We start from the raw sequence: 19,142 nt of genomic DNA on the forward strand, positions 1-19,142 counted from the left end.
CTGTAGTAGAATGATGGGACTGAAACTTCAGGGGTTGTTATGGCAACCAACTGCCACCAGGGCATGCTGGATGGAATCTAGTGAGGCCAAGTATTGGAAGCTAATCAATTAGGATCAGTTTCCAAAAATGGGAAAAATGGGTTCCGGTACACATTGTCACTGTGTGTGGGGTTTTTTGCCCTGTTTAACTGCCTTCCCTAGTTGACATCCCTCTATTCTATCCTCTCACAAAATAAAAAAAATGCATTTTTGGACCTATGTAGTTGCCTTCTGGAGCTGCGGTGGCTCAAGTGGTTAAGATGCTGAACTGCAGGCTGTGGAAGGTCAGTAGTTCAGCAGTTCGAGACCCGAGTGCACCGCATGACGGAGTGAGCTCCCGTCTCTCGTTCCAGTTCCTGCCAACCTAGCAGTTCAAAAGCAAGAAATTGCAAGTAGATAAATAGGTACCACTTCGGTGGGAAGGTCACAGCGTTCCGTGCGCCTTGGTGATTAGTCATGCCGGCCACATGACCATGGAAATGTCTTTGGACAGCGCTGGCTCTTCGGCTTTGAAATGGAGATGAGCACCGCAACCCTAGAGTCGGACTCGACTGGCTTTCGAGCAAGGGAACCTTTACCTTTTTACTAGTTGCCTTCTACTGATTCAGACCATTGGTCCATCAAGGTCAATATTGTCTAGTCAAACTGGCAGCAGCTCTCCCGTGTCTCGGGCACAGGTCAACTACTGCCTGGTCCTTTTGACTGGAGATGCCAGGGATTGAACCAGGGACCTTCAGCATGCCAAGTAAATGCTCTGTTGCTGGGCTATGGTCCCTCTCCAGTCAGTTCTGAGGCCACTTAATAAATACAGATCTTGAAAATATACACCCAAGTATGTTTCTAGAAAACGAAGCTGCCAAGTATGGAGTGAAACACGCTTGCTTAATTTTCTCTCCATGATGAGACCGGGCCATCTGGCTCCTGTGAACCCTTATCTGAAATTCAAGGAATCCATCTTCAGTCCCTCTATCCATATTGCTAGGAGGATGCCATTTCCTTAAGAATATCTGCCTTCAACACTCTTAGAAATATGCATTGTTGCTTTACTAACCAGTTCAACAAGACAGCATTGGATGGATTTGGTTCTTTCTTCCAGAATTTGTCTTTCATTTCTTCACTGGTCTCTTGCTTCAGCTCTGTGGCAAAGAAATGGTCCCCCACCCCTGAGTGAGTTAGGACCCCTCAGGGATCCCCCGGATACCCTCATGGGGACTCTCTTATCCCTAGGACCTCAACAGGCTGTCAGAGACTGTCGACTTCATTGCTGACCTCACAATGTCAAGCGTTTCTGGCTGACTGGATAACACATTACCAAGTTAGGACAAGTAGTTGTCCTTAGGTTAGCAAAAAGGGACAGGGCTTCTGTTTCTTTTTGGTAGACGTGAGGATTTCAGCAGGCAGACTGCAGCGGACTCCGTGGAACAGAAGTGCCCCCTTGGGGGTTTGCTTTCAGAAAAGAACAGCAGGATATAAATATTAAAAGGATGTAAATAAATACCTGCAATAGCTGAACCACCTGTGTTCCAATGGGAAAAAATGGACCATACTGTCACGTTATATTGGTAATCATCAGATGAAAAACTAGCCTTGGGATTTCCCCCCGCCTCTCAAAACTGAACAGCATGCTAATTTGAAGCAAGTAAGCACTAAAGACAGCCAAGTAATAACTGAGTACTTGTCTGAGGATATTGTAATTAGGGGTGGTATTTTTCGGTTCGGATATCCCAAACCCGAAAAATATCGGCATATGCTGATATTCCCGAATCCCAGTATCGGTATGATATCGGGATTTGGGAAATTATCGGTATAGCTGAATTAATTCAGCTCAATTATACCCTATAGGGACTGTCCCCATAGGGTATAATGATCCCCCCAGTTGCGGGCGGGGGCCTCAAGCTCCCATCATTCAAGGGAAGGCAAATTGCGCCACTGTGGTGCGACTCCAGAGTGGGGGGAATTAAACTTTAAACCCCCTCAGTCTTTGGAGTCACTCCGCAGAGGCGGCACGCTTCTTCCAGATCAGGCAGAAGTTTCTCCTGGGTTCCCTTCTCCCCCCCCCCTTCCGTTCACTCCGCTTGGAGGCTAGGCAAAGGGAGAGAGGGAAGAATGGATCCCAGGTGCTTCTGCCTGTCAGAGGGGCCGGCCCCTTGGCCCCTCTGTCAGGCAGAAGTGCCCGAGATCCTTTTACTCTCTCTCCCTCTTTGGTATCCCCCCCCCCCAAATATGTGGGTATGCCCACATTGGCCAGCCAAATCAGATCAAAGAATCTGGTTTGGTGAATTGGCCGTCCCGCAGAATGCTGTAGAGGCATTATCCGGGTTCCGGATCGGACCGGCCAAGGCAAATTCACATCCCTAACTGTAATACGGTGTGTGTCATGTGCCCTCAAGTGGCTTCTGACTTAAGGCAACCCTGTGAGATGATGACCACGAAAACATCCTAGCCCCAGCCTGGATGGCCTAGGCTAACCCAGTCTCGTCAGATCTCAGAAACTAAACAGGGTTTGGCCCTGGTTAGTACTGGGATGGGAGACCACCAAAGAAATCCAGGGATGCTACTCAGAGGCAGGCCGGTTTGTCTCTTGCCCTGGAGACCCTACGGAGTAGCCATAAGTGGGCGGCACCTTAACAGCCCATCCCATTGCCACCGAAACATCCTATCCAGGGGTCATGTCGTAGAAAAAGAGGTGCAGGAGCTCATTAGCATAACTCATTTGCATGTGCCACACCCCTTGACATCACCGGATGTGTGTCAGAAGGCAACACCCACTGCTCAGGCTCCACTGGACTGTGTTGGATTGCTAGCTATTGGGGGGGGGGGAGAACGTGCAGATCTGTCCTCCCAGAGGAGGGAGAGCTTGTACCTGAATCAAACTTGGCCTTAAAGGTGCCACTAGACTGTTTTGTACCGGGGGGGCGGTGGGAGCTCTGCGACTTACCTGGCTGCTTCTTGCTCTAACAGAGGGCTGCTGGGAGCAGGGGGTGGGGCTTGTTGCATCGGGCTGCCCCCTTGGGCTTTTTACTGCCGGAGCTCCGCTCCTGTGTGCTCCTGCAGGAAATGGCCCCTGATCCTATCTTTAACAGCCTCGCTCAGGTCTTGCAAACTGAAGGCTGTGGCTGCCTTTAGGGAGTCAATCCATCTCAAATTGGGTCTTCCTCTTTGCCTTCAGCTTCCTTGTGAGCCTTGTGGAAGAAACTGGGGGTGCCAGGCCCCCACTGGTCCTTGGGCCCCTCCCCTCACACCAATCAGCTGGTTGGCAGGGGACATACCAGCAGGAAAACTAGGCCTAAGCCTGTGTTCCCAGTGCACACCAGAAGTTATGTCATCACGTTGCCAATGACACAGGGATGCTCTGGTATTTGGGCAAAAACTCTATGGTAAAAAATGACCCCTACCATAGTTTTTGCCCAAATACCAGAGCATCCCTGCACCACCGGCAACGTACTGACACGGTACATGTTGGAAGTGACATCACTGCATCGTCAGCAATGCAAGCCTAGGCCTATTTTTCCTTTCAGTATGTCCCCCCCCACCACCCCCCTCTGGTTGCCAGGAGGTATCTGGTGACCCTGAGGGGAATTTAACTAACTGCATCTCCTTTCTTGCCCTCTCCTGCAGAAAACGCTTCCCAAAGCGAGCTGAGAGACCTGCTTTCGGAGTTCAATCTTTTGAAACAGGTCAACCATCCACATGTCATCAAACTGTACGGAGCTTGCAGCCAGGACGGTAAGTGCTAGGGTCTTGTGTAGCTGGTGGTGGGAGCAAAAAGGCGGTTCAGTAATTCAGTAAAATCTGTGTGCTGCAGGAGTAGTGCTAGCATGCCATGATAAAGAAAGAGACTAGGCCAGTGGTGGCGAACCTATGGCACGGCTGCCAGAGGTGGCACTCAGAGCCCTCTCTGTGGGCACGCGTGCCATCGCCCCAACCAGGCCCAGACCATCATAAAAGTGTTGAATTCTCTGCCAAATAATTTTACGTAAACGAAAGCATTTGGGATTGCTTTCCTTACTTTGTTTGGGTCATCTTAAGTTAATTTATGGGTTGTTTTTTCTAAAGTAAAATTTCAGTATTCAGGTTAAATTGCCGTGTTGGCACTTGGCGATAAATAAGTGGGTTTTGGGTCACAGTTTGGGCACTCGGTCTCTAAAAGGTTCGCCATCACTGGACTAGGCCATCAAAGGATCCACCAACAGAGGAGGGCATGTTTTGGTTTCTGACACTGGGTGATGGGTGCAAACATAAAATGGCTGCCACAGGAGGTGGAGGCAGCCACAAAATGGCTGCCTCAGAAGGTGGGGCCAGCCGTAAAATGGCTGCCTTAGGAGGTGGAGCCAGCCACAAAATAACTGTCTCAGGAGGTGGGGCCAGCTGCAAAATGGCTGCCATAGGAGGTGGGGCTAGCCGCAAAATGGCTGCTGCAGGAGGTGGAATCAACCATAAAATGGCTGTTGCAGGGGCAGAGCACATACAGAAAGGAAGCTCAAATGCAGAGGAGAATAGGGGTAATTTTAAAAATACATTAAGAAATAGGAATGAGGGAGAATAAAACCAACACTGCAATGGCAGCTGCCAGGAAAACAACATTATTTTAAACTTTGCAGCCAATTAGCTCTCCAGTGGCCAATCAGAGTACTGTCAAACCTCGCACCCAGCTCTGGTTGCCATAACAAAAGGGGGAAGGGGAATTCCTACCGGAAGGGGAGTGATAGATGTATGTGTGAACTGTTTGCTCTTAGCGGTATAATTTCCCTAAGGATGACACCTCCCCTTCCCTATGGGGGAATGCCTGGAGACTGTTTGGAGCCTAATTTCTTTATAGACAGTGAGATACTGCATTCCTGGGGGGGCGGGGGTAGACGTAATGGTTAGGTGCAGTGTTCCGTCTAAACTGAGTTAGTGTGAGCCAGCTCACGTTTTTTTAGCCTCCGGCTCACGCATTTTTGTCTTAGCTCAGAAAGGGTGGCCCCAGAGCAAACTAATTTATGCAGCAGCCAAATTGCTTGCTCACAACTTTAATGCCAGTGCAGGATAAGAACATAAGAACATAAGAGACGCCAATGTTGGATCAGGCCAAAGGCCCATCCAGTCCAACACTCTGTGTCACACAGTGGCCAGAAATACCAGTGCCATCAGGAGGTCCAGCAGTGGGGCCAGGACATTAGAAGCCCTCCCACTGTTGACCCCCCCAAGCACCAAGAAGACAGAGCATCACTTGCCCCAGAGCCCCTAGCTATACCTTGTGGCTAATAGCCACTGATGGACCTCTGCTCCATATGCTTATCTAATTCCCTTTTGAAGCCGTCCATGCTTGTAGCCGCCACCACTTCCTGTGGCAGGGAATTCCATGTGTTAATCACTCTTTGGGTGAAGAAGTACTTCCTTTTATGCGTTCTAACCTGACCGCTCTGCAGTTTCATGGAGTGCCCACAAGTTCTTGTATTGTGAGAAAGGGAGAAAAGTACCTCTTTCTCTACCTGCTCTTTCCCATGCATAATCTTATAAACCTCGATCATGTCACCCCTCAGTCGTCTTTTCTCCAAGCTAAAGAGCCCTAAGCGCTTTAACCTTTCCTCATAGGGAAAGTGTTCCAACCCTTTTATCATTCGAGTTGCCCTTTTCTGCACTTTTTCCAAAGCTATAATATCCTTTTTAAGGTGTGGTGACCAGAACTGCACACAGTATTCCAAATGAGGTCGCACCATTGATTTATATAGCGGCATTATGATATTGGCTGATCTGTTTACAATACCCTTCCTAATAATCCCCAGCATAGCATTGGCCTTCTTTATTGCAGTCACACACTGTCTCGACATTTTCAGTGAGTTATCCACTACAACTCCAAGATCTCTCTCTTGATCAGTCTCTGCCAGTGCAGGATAATCTTGAGGAATTATCTTGAGGAAAAATTAGGCTCGCTTATAGAAATTCTGCTGTATTATGTATAGAAATTATGCTGTCAATCCGTAGTTTCGTCCTATCATACATATCATACATAGAGTACAAGGCTCTTAAGCAATTTAGGAATGATGAAACAATCGTGATCAAGCCTGCCGACAAGGGTGGTGGAGTGGTTGTTATGGATGTACCCATGTATTGCAATATGATAAAGGAATTATTACAGGTGTATGCTCATTATAACAGATTAGATGGTAATCCGACAGCTCATGTTAGCTAGGCCTGCTTGCTAGCTGAATCACCTCATGGGAAAATACATCTACTTAGGCTTGCTTGCTAAGCTGAATCATCACCGTGAGAAATACAAGCTGCCTGCTAGCTTTCCCTGATGGATCATCACTTGGGAAATGTACAATAGGTTGCTGCATTGTTCGGTACTACAAATAACTGTACATTGGTGTTTATCCTCCATCAGGAAGAAGACAGTTGGACTCTTCATGTTGTATAACTTAGTTTGGAAGTGTTTGAGATGCGATGTTGTCGTTTGAAAGTGTTTACAATACACTAGAGTTGATGTTGTGTATAAAAAGCAAATGTATTTAGCTATAAGTACATGTGAATATTGTGTTTATTATTTCAACACGGTGTTTTCTGTGTTTATCTAACCTCCAGGTAGGGCCTGGTGATCTCTAGGAATTAGCTGCTCTCCAGACAACAGATATTGGCTTTCCTGGGGGGGGGGGGGGGGGTGCTTTCCTGGGGGGGGGGGGGATGGCTGCTTTGGAGGGTGGACTCTATTTCATTATATCCTGCTGAGCTCCTGGCCTCCCCAGGTTCCACTCCCCAAATCTCCAGGAATTGTCCAACCCAGAGCTGGCAACCTTACCTCAGAGCCACAATTCTAAATACAAATGCAAAATTTGCTAGTGGCAGGGCTATTTTTGGGCAGGAACGCACAGGAACGGAGTCCCGGCTGGCTCCCGAGTTGGCCACGCCCCGCAGGAACTCATTAGCATAACAGGCCACACCCAACAGCAGAAACTCATTAGGATTGGCTACAATTAGGGGTGTGTGGCCTAACATGCAAAAAGCCCTGGGTTTTGACTACAAACAAGGTAAACAGAATAAGAAGCAAAAGGGGTGTGTGGCTGGATGACCACACTTCTGGTAACATGGGGGTGCGGCCTAATGTGCTAATGAGCTGTGCTGTCAGGGGTGTGGCCTAATAGGCTAATGAGTTTCTGCGGTTGGGTGTGGCCTATCATGCTAATGAGTTCCTGCTGGGCTTTTTCTACAAAAAAAGCCCTGGCTAGTGGACTGATAAATCAGCTATCTGGTAATCTCATCTCTCTATCTCTCTCTTTTTGGGAAGGGGGAAAAAAAGTTCTCACCCTGACGGCTGCAGATATAGGCTTGAAAGCATGTAAGGTATTGGCAGAGCACACACTGTGGTCTCAGAAATCAAAGAGTACGGCTCAGTAGAACTGGCACCCTGCATAGTTTATTAGCCTTCACGGGACTAACAAAAGCAAAAAGAAAAAGCAAACATGATCAAATACGTACAGATGTGATCACTTTACATAATATCACGTGGGCTGGGGGGGGAATCCATTTTTGTAAATATAGAATTCGAGTTAATTCGGCGTGGAATTTTGTTGTATTTGTTCTCTTGGCCCACCAAAGAATCTCAATCTAATAAAAGTTTTCTATGGGTCTAGGTTAAATATGGGATCTGTGTCAGCATCAGGGCTATTTTTGGGCAGGAACGCACAGGAACGGAGTTCCGGCTGGCTCCCAAGCTGACCCCGCCCCGCGGGAACTCATTAGCATAATAGGCCACACCCAACAGCAGAAACTCATTAGGATTGGCTACATTAGGGGAGTGTGGTCTAACATGCAAAGGAGTTCCTGCTACAAAAAAGGCCTGGGTTTTGACAACAAACACGGTAAACAGAATAACAAGCAAAAGGTGGGTGTGGCTGGATGACCACACTTCTGGTAACATGGGGGTGCGGCCTAATGTGCTAATGAGCTGTGCTGTCAGGGGTGTGGCCCAATATGCTAATGAGTTCCTGCTGTTGGGTGTGGCCTATTATGCTAATGAGTTCCTGCTGGGCTTTTTCTACAAAAAGTGCCCTGGTCAGCATCCTCAATAAGACTGAGGCAGGAGAGGGGTGAAATCCCAGGCTGAGCCATTTCTGTTCAGCTGATGATGTCCTAGGGGTCATAAACAAGAGTTGTTCATGGAATGAGTCTCTCCCCTACTTTCCGTGCAGCCCCCTGCCCGAGCTCCTAAGGGTTCGGAGGCACTAAAGAACACCAGAAGAATCCTGCTGGATCAGACCAAATGGTCCATCTAGTCCAGCATCCCGTCTCACACAGTGGCCAACCAATGCCTCTGGAGGGCCAACAACAGGGCAGAGAAGCTGAGACCTTCCCCTGATGTTGCTTCCTGGCTCTGGGATGCAGAGGATTAGTGCCTCTGAATGTGGAGGTTCCCCTCAGTCACCATGGCTAATCACCATTGATAGACATCCTCCATGAATCTAACCCCCTTTCAAAGCTGTTTATTCCTGTGGTCATAACCAATGCTCCCTCTAAGCTGTGGAGTCCTGTGAGCTCCTGGCATTAAAGTTGTGAGCGAACTATTTGGCTCCTGCATAAATTAGTTTGCTCTGGAGCCATCCTTCCTGAGCTAAGACAAAAATGTGTGAGCCGGAGGCTAAAAAAACTATGAGTTAGCTCACACTGACTCAGCTTCGAGGGAACACTGGTAACCACATCCTCCGGCGATGAATTCCACATTTTAATTACTCTCCGGCTGCGGTCACGCACAAAATAATCCACTTTCAGACTGGATTTTCACTGTGTGAACTGGCGAAATCCAGTTGGAAAGTGGATTGGAAGTGGATTGTTTTGGTGTGTGTGACTACAGCCTCTGTGTAAAGCAGTATTTCCTTTTGTCTGTCTTGAACCTGCTGCCCATCAGCTTTGTTGGATGCCTTCTATTTCTAGTATTTTTTGGAGAGGGAGAAAAATTTCCCTTTGTCAACTCTCTCCGCTCCATGCATAATTTTATAAACCTCTGTCATGTCCTCCCTTAGTCATCTTTTTTCTAAACTGAAAAGTCCCCGATTCTTCAGCCTTTCCCCATGGGGAAGGTGCTCCACTTTTGAGTTGCATAGGATGCGGCAGAAAGAGGACTCATTGGACCAGGGCTACAGCAAGTCCCTCGGACTGCAAGGAGATCAAATCAGTCCATCCTAAAAGAAATCAACCCTGACTGTTCCCTGGAAGGCCAGATAATGAAACCGAAGCTCAAAGACTTTGGCCACCCAATGAGAAGGGAGCACTCACTGGAGAAGAAGACCCTGATGCTGGAAAAGATTGAAGGCCAAAGAAGACGGGGACGGCAAAGGATGAGATTGTTAAACAGTGTCATAGATGCAATGAACATGAAGTTGAGCAAACTTCAGAGGACGGCGGAAGACCGGAAGGCCTGCCATGATCTGGTCCATGGGGTCGCGAAGAGTCGGACTCGACTGTGGGACTGAACAACAACAACAGCAAGAAGGGGGAACTGGAAGAAATCACCTCCTCCCACTCTTAGATGAATTATTATTATTATTATTATTATTATTATTATTATTATTATTATTATTATTAACTCCAATTTATAGCCCGCCCTCCCAGCAAGCGGGCTCAGGGAGGCTCACAATTGGGCAACATATGCCAATAGTTAAAACAGCAAAAACAAGATAAAACCAACAGTTACAACAACATAAAGTGCTCTATATGTTACAAAAAGATCTTCAATCACAAGATGGTATCCTGGGGATGGTAGTCCCCGTTCCGTGGCCTCCTGGGAATGTTAGTCTCAATTCAGTGGTATGGGTTCCACGTGGTATTATAAATAACTTGTCACAGGGCCATCATACACTCCGATGTTACCTAACCCAGTTGCTGGTGGCGCGGCAACAATGGTGCGGTAATGATGATGCAGTAATGGTGGTGCGGTAGTGGCGGCTCCTACTCAACAGCCTGGTGGAAGAGCTCCGTCTTACAGGCCCTGCGGAACTGCACGAGGTCTCGCTGGGCCCGGATCTCCTCATTCCACTGGGTAGGAGCCGCCATCGAGAATGATCCCACCAACACAGCAAAGAACATTACAGGCAGGGCTTTTTTGTAGAAAAGGCCCAGCAGGGACTCATTAGCATAATAGGCCACACCCAATAGCAGAAACTCATTAGCATATTAGGTCACACCCCTGATTGCACCACTCATTAGCATATTAGGCTGCATTCCCATGTTACCAGAAGTGTGGTCATCCAGCCACACCCACCTTTTGCTTCTTATTCTGTTTACCTTGTTTGTTGTCCAAACCCAGGGCTTTTTTTGTAGCAGGAACTCCTTTGCATGTTAGGCCACACACCCCTAATGTAGCCAATCCTAATGAGTGTCTGCTGTTGGGTGTGGCCTATTATGCTAATGAGTTCCTGCTGGGCGTGGCCAACACGGGAGCCAGCCGGAACTCTGTTCCTGTGCGTTCCTGCCCAAAAATAGCCCTGATTACAGGGCAGTTTTTGCTGATGTCCCCTTCCCACTCTGCTCCTGAAGGCAAATTTCAAGAGGTGTACAAAGCTATAGGGGGTAGGGGAAGAGATGCATTCCGTGATCTTCTTCTGTTTGTGATCCAGTAGGATCCGCCCTGGTATATATTAAGGGGTGAGAGCTTTGTGAATTCCACATTGTAACGCTGCCGAGATGATTCATGCGGGTGGCTGGGAGGAAGCGCTTTGCTAATGGACCAAAATGTCAAGACCCCTTTTGTGAAAGCGTACACTTGAAAGCTTTCAAAAGCCATACCTAATTAGTGTGCAGGAAGTATAAAGATACTGTAAGAAATTACCACGGGCTGTCGAATCCTAATGCACTCATTTTAAACTGAGCCTCTTTAGGTTGGGGGGGGAAGAGTTTGCACAAACCAATTTGCGTGAAGATCTGCCTTAAATGTTCTATTAAAAATGTTTAAAATGTCACCGATTTTTTCATGTTGACTCTGGAAGTAATGCTGCGTGGCTCTGTTAATCAGGGTGTCACCCCAAGGCCTGTTTCCAGAAATAAGCACGGTTTCCTCTCTTTTCATGTGCGTGAGTTTCTGTGAGGTCACCATCCAGCCCGCATAACTTTTCAGCAAGCAAATCCCCACCCTGCGTCTCTGAATCCTGTTCTTTGAGAAACATTTAAATAATTCCCCTTTAGGCTGTCCCCCATGCAGGAAACAAAGTCGAGGGCTATAAAAATAAAAACAGGGTGACAAAATGTGGTTTCTCTGGTATTAGTTCAAAACCTAAGCTTTGACGGACAAGGTAAGTGGGTAGGGTTGCCAGGTCTGGGCTGGAAAAGACCTGGAGGCTTTGGGGGTGGAGCCAGGAGAGGGCGGGGTTTGGGGAGGGGAGGGGCCTCAGCAGGGTACCATGCCACAGAGTCCACCCTTCGAAGCAGCCATTTTCTCCAGGGGAGCTGGTCTTGGTCAGCTGGAGAACAGCTGTAATAGCGGGAGATCTCCAGGTGCCACCTGGATGTTGGCAATCCTATAAGCAGGGCAGCGTCTATTCTGTGCACTTGCAGAAATCTTTCAAATGAGATACTGAGCACAGAATTCAACGTGGTATATATCTCTACTTTGGTGCAGAGACAGTTTGGTGTAGTGGTTAAGTCTGGTGTAGTGGTTAAGTGCACGGACTCTATTCTGGGAGAACCGGGTTTGATTCCCCTCTCCTCCACTTGCACCTGCTGGATGACCTCGGGCAAGCCGTAGTTCTGACAAGAGCTGTCCTTGAAAGCTCTCCCCTTCCACCTACCTCACAGGGTGTCTGTTGTGGGGAGGGGGAAGGGAAAGGAGTTTGTAAGCCGCTCTGAGACTCCAAGTGAAGGGCGGGGTATAAATCCAATCTCCTCCTCCTCTTCTTCTTCTTCTTTTTTAAAAAATCAAATGTCTATGCTTTCAGGCTGTGAAGAAAGAGTTGAAAACATCTATGCCAGGTCTGCTGAAATCTTTAACAGCAGAATAAGACAAAACAGAAAAAAGTCAAGTGTTGGAACTTTAATATTATATAAGCTCCTTTCTCCACCCTTTTTCTAAGAGAAAGGGTTGCACACGAAACAGTATATTCAGATTTCCTTGATCTGTATAATTTATGCAGATCATACAACTAAGCTTTCCATGGGAAATAATTTTCGTTTGTTTTTAAGCAGACATATCTTTAGTGGTAAATGTATGATTATTTAATCTGATTCTTAACAAGGAATACTTCTTTAATCGACAATTGATGAAAATGTAGGATTTGCTGCCAGGCGATGTCGTGATGGCCACAGGCGTGGACAGCCTTAGGGGGGATTAGATAGATTCACGGAGGACACATCTATCAGTGGCTATTAGCTATGATAACTAAAGGGAACTTCCATGTTCCAAGGCAGTCAACCAATGAATCCCAGGGCCAGGAGGTAACATCAGGGGAAGGCCTTGGCCTCTATGCCCTCAGAGGAAATCTTTGGGCACTGTTGCAAGCAGGGCTTTTTGTGTGGAAAAAGCCCAGCAGGAACTCATTAGCATAATAGGCCACACCCAACAGCAGAAACTTATTAACATATTAGGCCACACCCCTGACAGCACAACTCATTGGCATATTAGGCCACACCCCCATGTTACCAGAAGTGTGGTTATCCAGCCACACCCACCTTTCCCTTCTTATTCTGTTTACTTTGTTTGTTGTCAAAACCCAGGGCTTTTTTTGTAGCAGGAACTCCTTTGCATGTTAGGCCACACACCCCTAATTGTAGCCAATCCTAATGCGTTTGTGCTGTTGGGTGTGGCCTATTATGCTAATGAGTTCCTGCTGGGCGTGGCCAACTTGGGAGCCAGCCGGAACTCCGTTCCTGTGCGTTCCTGCCCAAAAATAGCCCTGGTTGTGAGTCAGGGTGCTGGATTAGACCGACCACTGCTCTGATCCAGCAGGGCTTTTCTTATGTTCTGATGATGACTTTTGTCTTTATTTACCCCAGGGCCTCTTTATCTAATAGTCGAATATGCCAAATACGGCTCCTTACGCAGTTTTCTGAGGGAAAGCCGGAAAGTTGGGCCCAGTTACGTGGGCAGTGACGCCAACAGGAATTCCAGCTACTTGGATAATCCGGATGAGCGGGCCTTAACGATGGGGGACCTCATCTCTTTCGCCTGGCAGATATCTCGTGGGATGCAGTATCTGGCTGACATGAAGGTACGGAGTCCTTCCCTCTGCAACCTTTCTGGCCCTTCGGTGAAGGGTGGCGTGATGGTGAATACCTTTTCTCCTTTTCCTCCGAAGCTTGTGCATCGAGATCTGGCAGCCAGAAACGTGTTGGTGGCAGAGGGGCGTAAGATGAAAATTTCTGATTTTGGTCTGTCGCGTGACGTCTACGAGGAGGACTCCTACGTCAAGCGGAGCAAGGTAGAGCTCGGAATCGCCAATGTCTGTCTGTCTGTGGCTGACAAAGTCTGACAGGTGACAGAGAAGACCAGCAGCCTCAGCACTTCGCAGCGTCTATTTTGAGCTAAGGAACAGCGATCCAGACTTATTTTTACAACACTGCCTGAGGTGCTCGAATTAACTGCAGTGCGGCCCTACTTATAGTAGGCCTGTCTGCCTACAGACTTCTCCTCACTATAGAACTGGGCCTCCCAAGCGACTAGCTGCCACTGAAAATAGATTAGGAGCTAGGGATCCATTTAACCATGTGCCCTGAAGTGTCCCTGCAGACGCTGGAAGCTTAAGAATACAGGTTGCCCCTGGGAATAAGCTTGCCTGAGTCCTCTATGGGGGGTCGGAGTGGAAAAGCAGTGGGCAGAGATGGGGCCGGTTCCAGGTTTGGGGGGGGAGAGTTCCTAAGGGCCCCCTATGCCCACTACTAGCCCCCCCCCTGTCCACCCATGCATGTCCCCCACTGGCCTGTGTAGCCTTCCACTGCCAGATCTCCCACCACCTGCAGTCACAACTGCCTATACATCCTTTCCCCAATGGCCCTGGGTGCGGCCGTGAGGACTACTGCTACGGCCACCCAGAACACTCACGCTTTGCGCATCAGCCATGTGTCTTTGCTCCGGCAATGCTCTGCAACACATACAGCTGGGAGCCTGGGTGACAAAGCATTGCAAGCAGGCAGGGGATGGGTGGGAGTGCAGGCATCAGAAGAGAGGCATGACTAGGGAGTCAGCAGCAGAACCTGTGGGCAGTGCAGGCATCAGTAGAGAGGCAAGACTAGGGAGTCAGCAGCAGAACCTGTGGGCAGTGCAGGCATCAGTAGAGAGGCAAGACTAGGGAGTCAGCAGCAGAACCTGTGGGCAGTGCAGGCATCAGTAGAGAGGCAAGACTAGGGAGTCAGCAGCAGAACCTGTGGGCAGTGCAGGCATCAGTAGAGAGGCAAGACTAGGGAGTCAGCAGCAGAACCTGTGGGCAGTGCAGGCATCAGTAGAGAGGCAAGACTAGGGAGTCAGCAGCAGAACCTGTGGGCCCCAGCAGCCACCCACCTCAGAGTATGCTGACGCCTGCCCTGGGCAGAGAAAGGTTAAGAAGAAGAAGAAGAAGAGATTGGATTTATACCCCGCCCTTCACTTGGAGTCTCAGAGCGGCTTACAAACTCCTTTCCCTTCCCCTCCCCACAACAGACACCCTGTGAGGTGGGTGGGGCTGAGAGAACTCTGACACAAACTGCTCTTTTTCAAGGACAGCTGTGCCAGAGCTTGTGACTGACCCAAGGTCACATCAGCAGGTGCAAGTGGAGGAGTGGGGAATCAAACCCGGTTCTCCCAGATTAGAGTCCGCACACTTAACCACGACACCAAACTGGCTCTCCCCACTGCCGCCCAGGGATACACACGAAAACCATCCTCTCCCAGTGCTGCTTGCCATCAAAGAAGGTGGCCCACAGAGGTTTCTTCCATGGGATTGCGTATCACGGGTAGTTCGGCTCCCTGAATTGGAATTTCCCAATGAGCAAGACCAGTTTCTTTAGAGGGCTGCATAAAATTATCCACCACCATCACCCCACACACATTTTGCCAGAGCACCACTCATCTTTATGGCTTGGATTGTTCTCCTTTGATACCCAGAGTTTTGCCGTGTGTCTGCCATCCATTGTCCATCCGTTCCTCCGGCTGCCTTCCCTTTAAACCAGTTACGTTTTGCCCACCGCAGTGAATTCATCAGCTACCCGGCAGTGCTCCTGTTTGATTGGAAACGTTTGTAATGGCGGTCAGCATTTTGTTTGCAAGATAAGGCAGTCCAAATTTATTATTTATTTATTTATTATTTTCAATTTCTATCTTGCCTTGCCAGGGAACTGGCTTTAATGGGAAACCAGTCCTATAAAGAATGTCTCCTTAATTGTAAAGCTGTACATATTCGGTGGCTCAAGTGGTTAATACGCTGACCTGCAGGCTGTGGAAGGTTGGTAGTTCAGCAGTTCGAGACCCAAGTGTGCCGCATGACGGAGTGAGCTCCCGTCTCTAGTTCCAGCTCCTGCCAACCTAGCAGTTCGAAAGCAAGAAATTGCAAGTAGATAAATAGGTACCACTTCAGTGGGAAGGTAACAGCGTTCCATGTACCTTGGTGTTTAGTCATGCCGGCCACATGACCACGGAAACGTCTTCGGACAGCGCTGGCTCTTCGGCTTTGAAACGGAGATGAGCACCGCAACCCTAGAGTCGGATTCGACTGGCTTTCGAGCAAGGGAATCTTTACCTTTTACTTTACATATTCATACTGGCAAAACAGGATCACACACCAAGTTTAAGATACATTTTATAAATATTTACTCTTTTCAGTCCAATATATAACTTTCTATAGTTGAGGAAGCTTTTATAATTTTGGGGGATTGCTTCTCCTGTTGCAGTGCTGTCATGTGACTGCAGACTGCAGAAGGTTTCTTATCTTGCTCAGTCCTTTTGTTTAAGTCGTACCTCACTTTCCCATCCAAAAGGAAACCCGGTCAAATGGCTTACAATAATAACATTGGTAGTCCAAAACCACTTAGCATAATTTGTACACAAATAATGACATACGGAGAAATCCACACATTTCAAATGCAGTGGTATTGTCTACTGTCATGGAACGGATTGCACCTTTATGAAAGTTTGGTTTTAAAGAACGCAAGTTTCTAGCCTTCATGATTATACAGAAAACATTTCTTTAAAATCTCAGGAATCAACTTAGGGCTTTTTCATATTCTCGTTTTTCTCACTTGTGTATTCTTGTTGCTTCCGGGGTGGGGGGGGAGGTCTGTTCCAATAGTTTTTGCTCCCTCTAGTGGTCAATTCAATATTACATTGCTTTACACCCAGCATAAAAACCTGCAGTTTAAATCTGCAGGGAGATTTTTTTAAAAAAATAGATGTTATTGGTTTTCTACAGAAGAAAGAAAAAGACAACAGCTACAAATACAAAGAAACTAACACACAACAAACATGAAGCATGTACTCGTTATGACTGCTTAAATTTTACATAGATGGAATCATTCCTTTATGCACCTAGACCAGTTTAACCTTTTAACATGTAGAGCTTATATCTTAATAGTTACGTTGTACATCTTTTAAGGTATTCCTCGATCCATTTATATAGTCTGGACCAAGTTTTCTCGAAGATTTCTTCTTTTTTTATCTTGTGATTGCAGAGTTAATGTGTCCATTTCCGCTGTTTCCAGTAATTTAAAATCTGCAGGGAGATATGGCAGACATAAAGCGATGTAATATCAAATTACCCACTAGAGGGAGTACACTAGAACATCTCCCCCCACCCCCCGGGAAGCAACAAGAACACACAAGCCAGAAAAACGAGAATGCGGGAGAGTTCTTACAGTCCCAGTGAAGAGGAAATGAGGTTTCATCACTCTGCCTTTTCACATGCCAAACGCAGTGGTCCCAAGGCCTTGTTCTCTGACACATATAATGTCTACTACTTCTTCATGAACTCTTCATCTCCCCCACCGCTCATATATTGGCAAAGCAACACTGGTACTAAGAAAGGACCCACAGGTTTCTGCCATGTTGTTTGGTGACTTCATCACGGTATTTGGCTTTTCTCGTCACAGCCTTCGGCACTGGGTAACGTAAGATTTGAAAATGACAACGGGTGCCTTTCTCAAAACAATAATGATAGCAATTGTGTGCTGTCAACTCACCACCGACTCAGGGAGACCCTGAGACCATGTGGTTTTCAAGACAAGGAATACGCAGAGGTGGTTTGCCATTACTTTCTTCTGCATAGTGACCCTGGACTTCTTTGGTGGTCTCCCATGCAAGTAATAACCAGGGCCGACCCTGCTTAGCTCCCAGGCTCTAACAAGATTGAGCTAGGTAAAGGTAAAGGTTTCCCTTGCTCGAAAGCCAGTCGAATCCGACTCTAGGGTTGCAGTGCTCATCTCCGTTTCCAAGCCAATGAGCTAGCGCTGTCCAAAGATGTTTCCGTGGTCATGTGGCCAGCATGACTAGACGCTGAGGTGCACAGAACACTGTTACCTTCCCACCAAGGTGGTATCTATTTATCTACTTGCAGTTTCTTGCTTTCAAACTGCTAGGTTGGCAGGAGCTGGGGCCAGAGACGGGAGCTCACTCCGACATGCGGCACTCGGGTCTTGAACTGCCGAACTACCGACCTTCCACAGCCTGCAGTTCAGCGTCTTAACCACTTGAGCCACCGCCGCTAGTCAGGCTTAATTTTCTCAACATAGGTATTCCTGATATCCATCTGAAGGGAAAGGCACTTACTTTCTGAGAAGCATCATGGGAGAGAGGGTGGCAATAGGTACAAGATAAATGTGGCGTAAGCGAAACGTCCATGCCAAGGGTGACGCAAGAAGCCATGCCAAAGCTCTCTCGCAAGCAGTAATCTTCTTGCTTCTTCCTCCAGGGCCGGATACCCGTCAAATGGATGGCAATAGAATCTCTTTTCGATCATATCTATACAACGCAAAGCGACGTGTAAGTCTGTGTATTTACTTTTAAACTAAGAGCTACCCAACCTGGTCATTTTCTGTGCACTCCTCTGAAGATATCCTTTGACCAATTTTGTTTTGCTTCGACTCCAGTGTTTCTCTGCTCATGCCTCTGGGGTGATGAAAGCTAAACTGCTGATCTGCCGTGATACTTTATCAGGCCCTAAACAGTTGTTTTGAACTGTTGTTGGTGAGCATTTGCTTAAAGCCATTATTCTTCTCTCTCTCTCTCTCTCTCTCTCTCTGTGGCACCCACCTCCCACAGTGGCCATTTTGTGGTTGTGTCTACCACCCTGTGCAGAATTCCATAGGTTCTTTCATGTTCTAAAAGGTTAAGGACCCTTGCAGTGCAATATTCTTCACAATGGGTGCGTTCAGACGGGGCATTTGCAACGGTATAGGTGCCGGTTGGAATCGGTGTACTTACCGGCGTTTTGTGGTTGTGTCTACCATCCTGTGCAGAATTCCATAGGTTCCCACATGTTCTAAAAGCTTAAGGACCCTTGCAGTGCAATATACTTCACAATGTTCCCTCTAAGCTGTGGAGTCTTGTGAGCAAAAATTCTGCTTTGTGAGCTACTGTGTAAATTAGTTTGGTCTGGAGCCATCCTTCCTGAGCGAAGGCGAAAATCTGTGGGCCGGAGGCTAAAAAACTGTGAGCTAGCTCACCCTAACTCAGCTTAGAGGGAACACTGAATGTGAGTCAGACCCATTGGTCCACCTAGCTCAGTATTCTCTCTTTTGATTGGCAGTGGCAACCCAAGTATAGAAAGCTCTTTGACAGTACCTGTTAACAGTGTTCCCTGTAAGCTGTGTTAGTGTGAGCTAGATCACAGTTTTTTAGTCTCCGGCTCACACATTTTTGTCTTAGCTCAGGAAGGATGGCACCAAAGCACACTAATTGATGCAGTAGCCAAATCACCTGCTCACAACTTTCATGCCAGTAGCTCACAAAGTAGAAGTTTTGCTCACAAGACTCCACAGCTTAGAGGGAGCATTGCCTGTTAGCCAGGATCTTGTAATGGGAGAGGGACTTTTCCTTAAGCAAAGCCAGGGGTCATTTCGTGGAAAAAGAGGTGCAGGAGCTCATTAGCATAACTCATTAGCATTACTCATTTGCATATGCCACACCCCCTGACATCACCGGAAATGTGTCAGAAGGCAACAGCCACCACTAGACT

The 19,142-nt window shown here is 47.6% G+C and overlaps 1 protein-coding gene across 1 annotated transcript in view; it reads left to right on the top strand.

Moving 5' to 3' along the window:
* The window catches only part of RET (ret proto-oncogene), a gene marked incomplete at its 5' end in the record, with an annotated part of 107,263 nt that overhangs the window by 68,001 nt on the left and 20,120 nt on the right, over positions 1–19,142 (top strand). The window contains 4 exons of the mRNA XM_015425221.1: positions 3,658–3,765; positions 13,000–13,214; positions 13,302–13,424; positions 17,877–17,947. Coding sequence (XP_015280707.1) covers positions 3,658–3,765; positions 13,000–13,214; positions 13,302–13,424; positions 17,877–17,947 — 517 coding nt within the window. The remainder of the gene's footprint in view (positions 1–3,657; positions 3,766–12,999; positions 13,215–13,301; positions 13,425–17,876; positions 17,948–19,142) is intronic.

Source organism: Gekko japonicus, unplaced genomic scaffold (assembly GCF_001447785.1).
Source record: "Gekko japonicus isolate JY-2015 unplaced genomic scaffold, Gekko_japonicus_V1.1 scaffold3773, whole genome shotgun sequence".
NCBI classification, from domain to species: Eukaryota; Metazoa; Chordata; class Lepidosauria; order Squamata; family Gekkonidae; genus Gekko; species Gekko japonicus.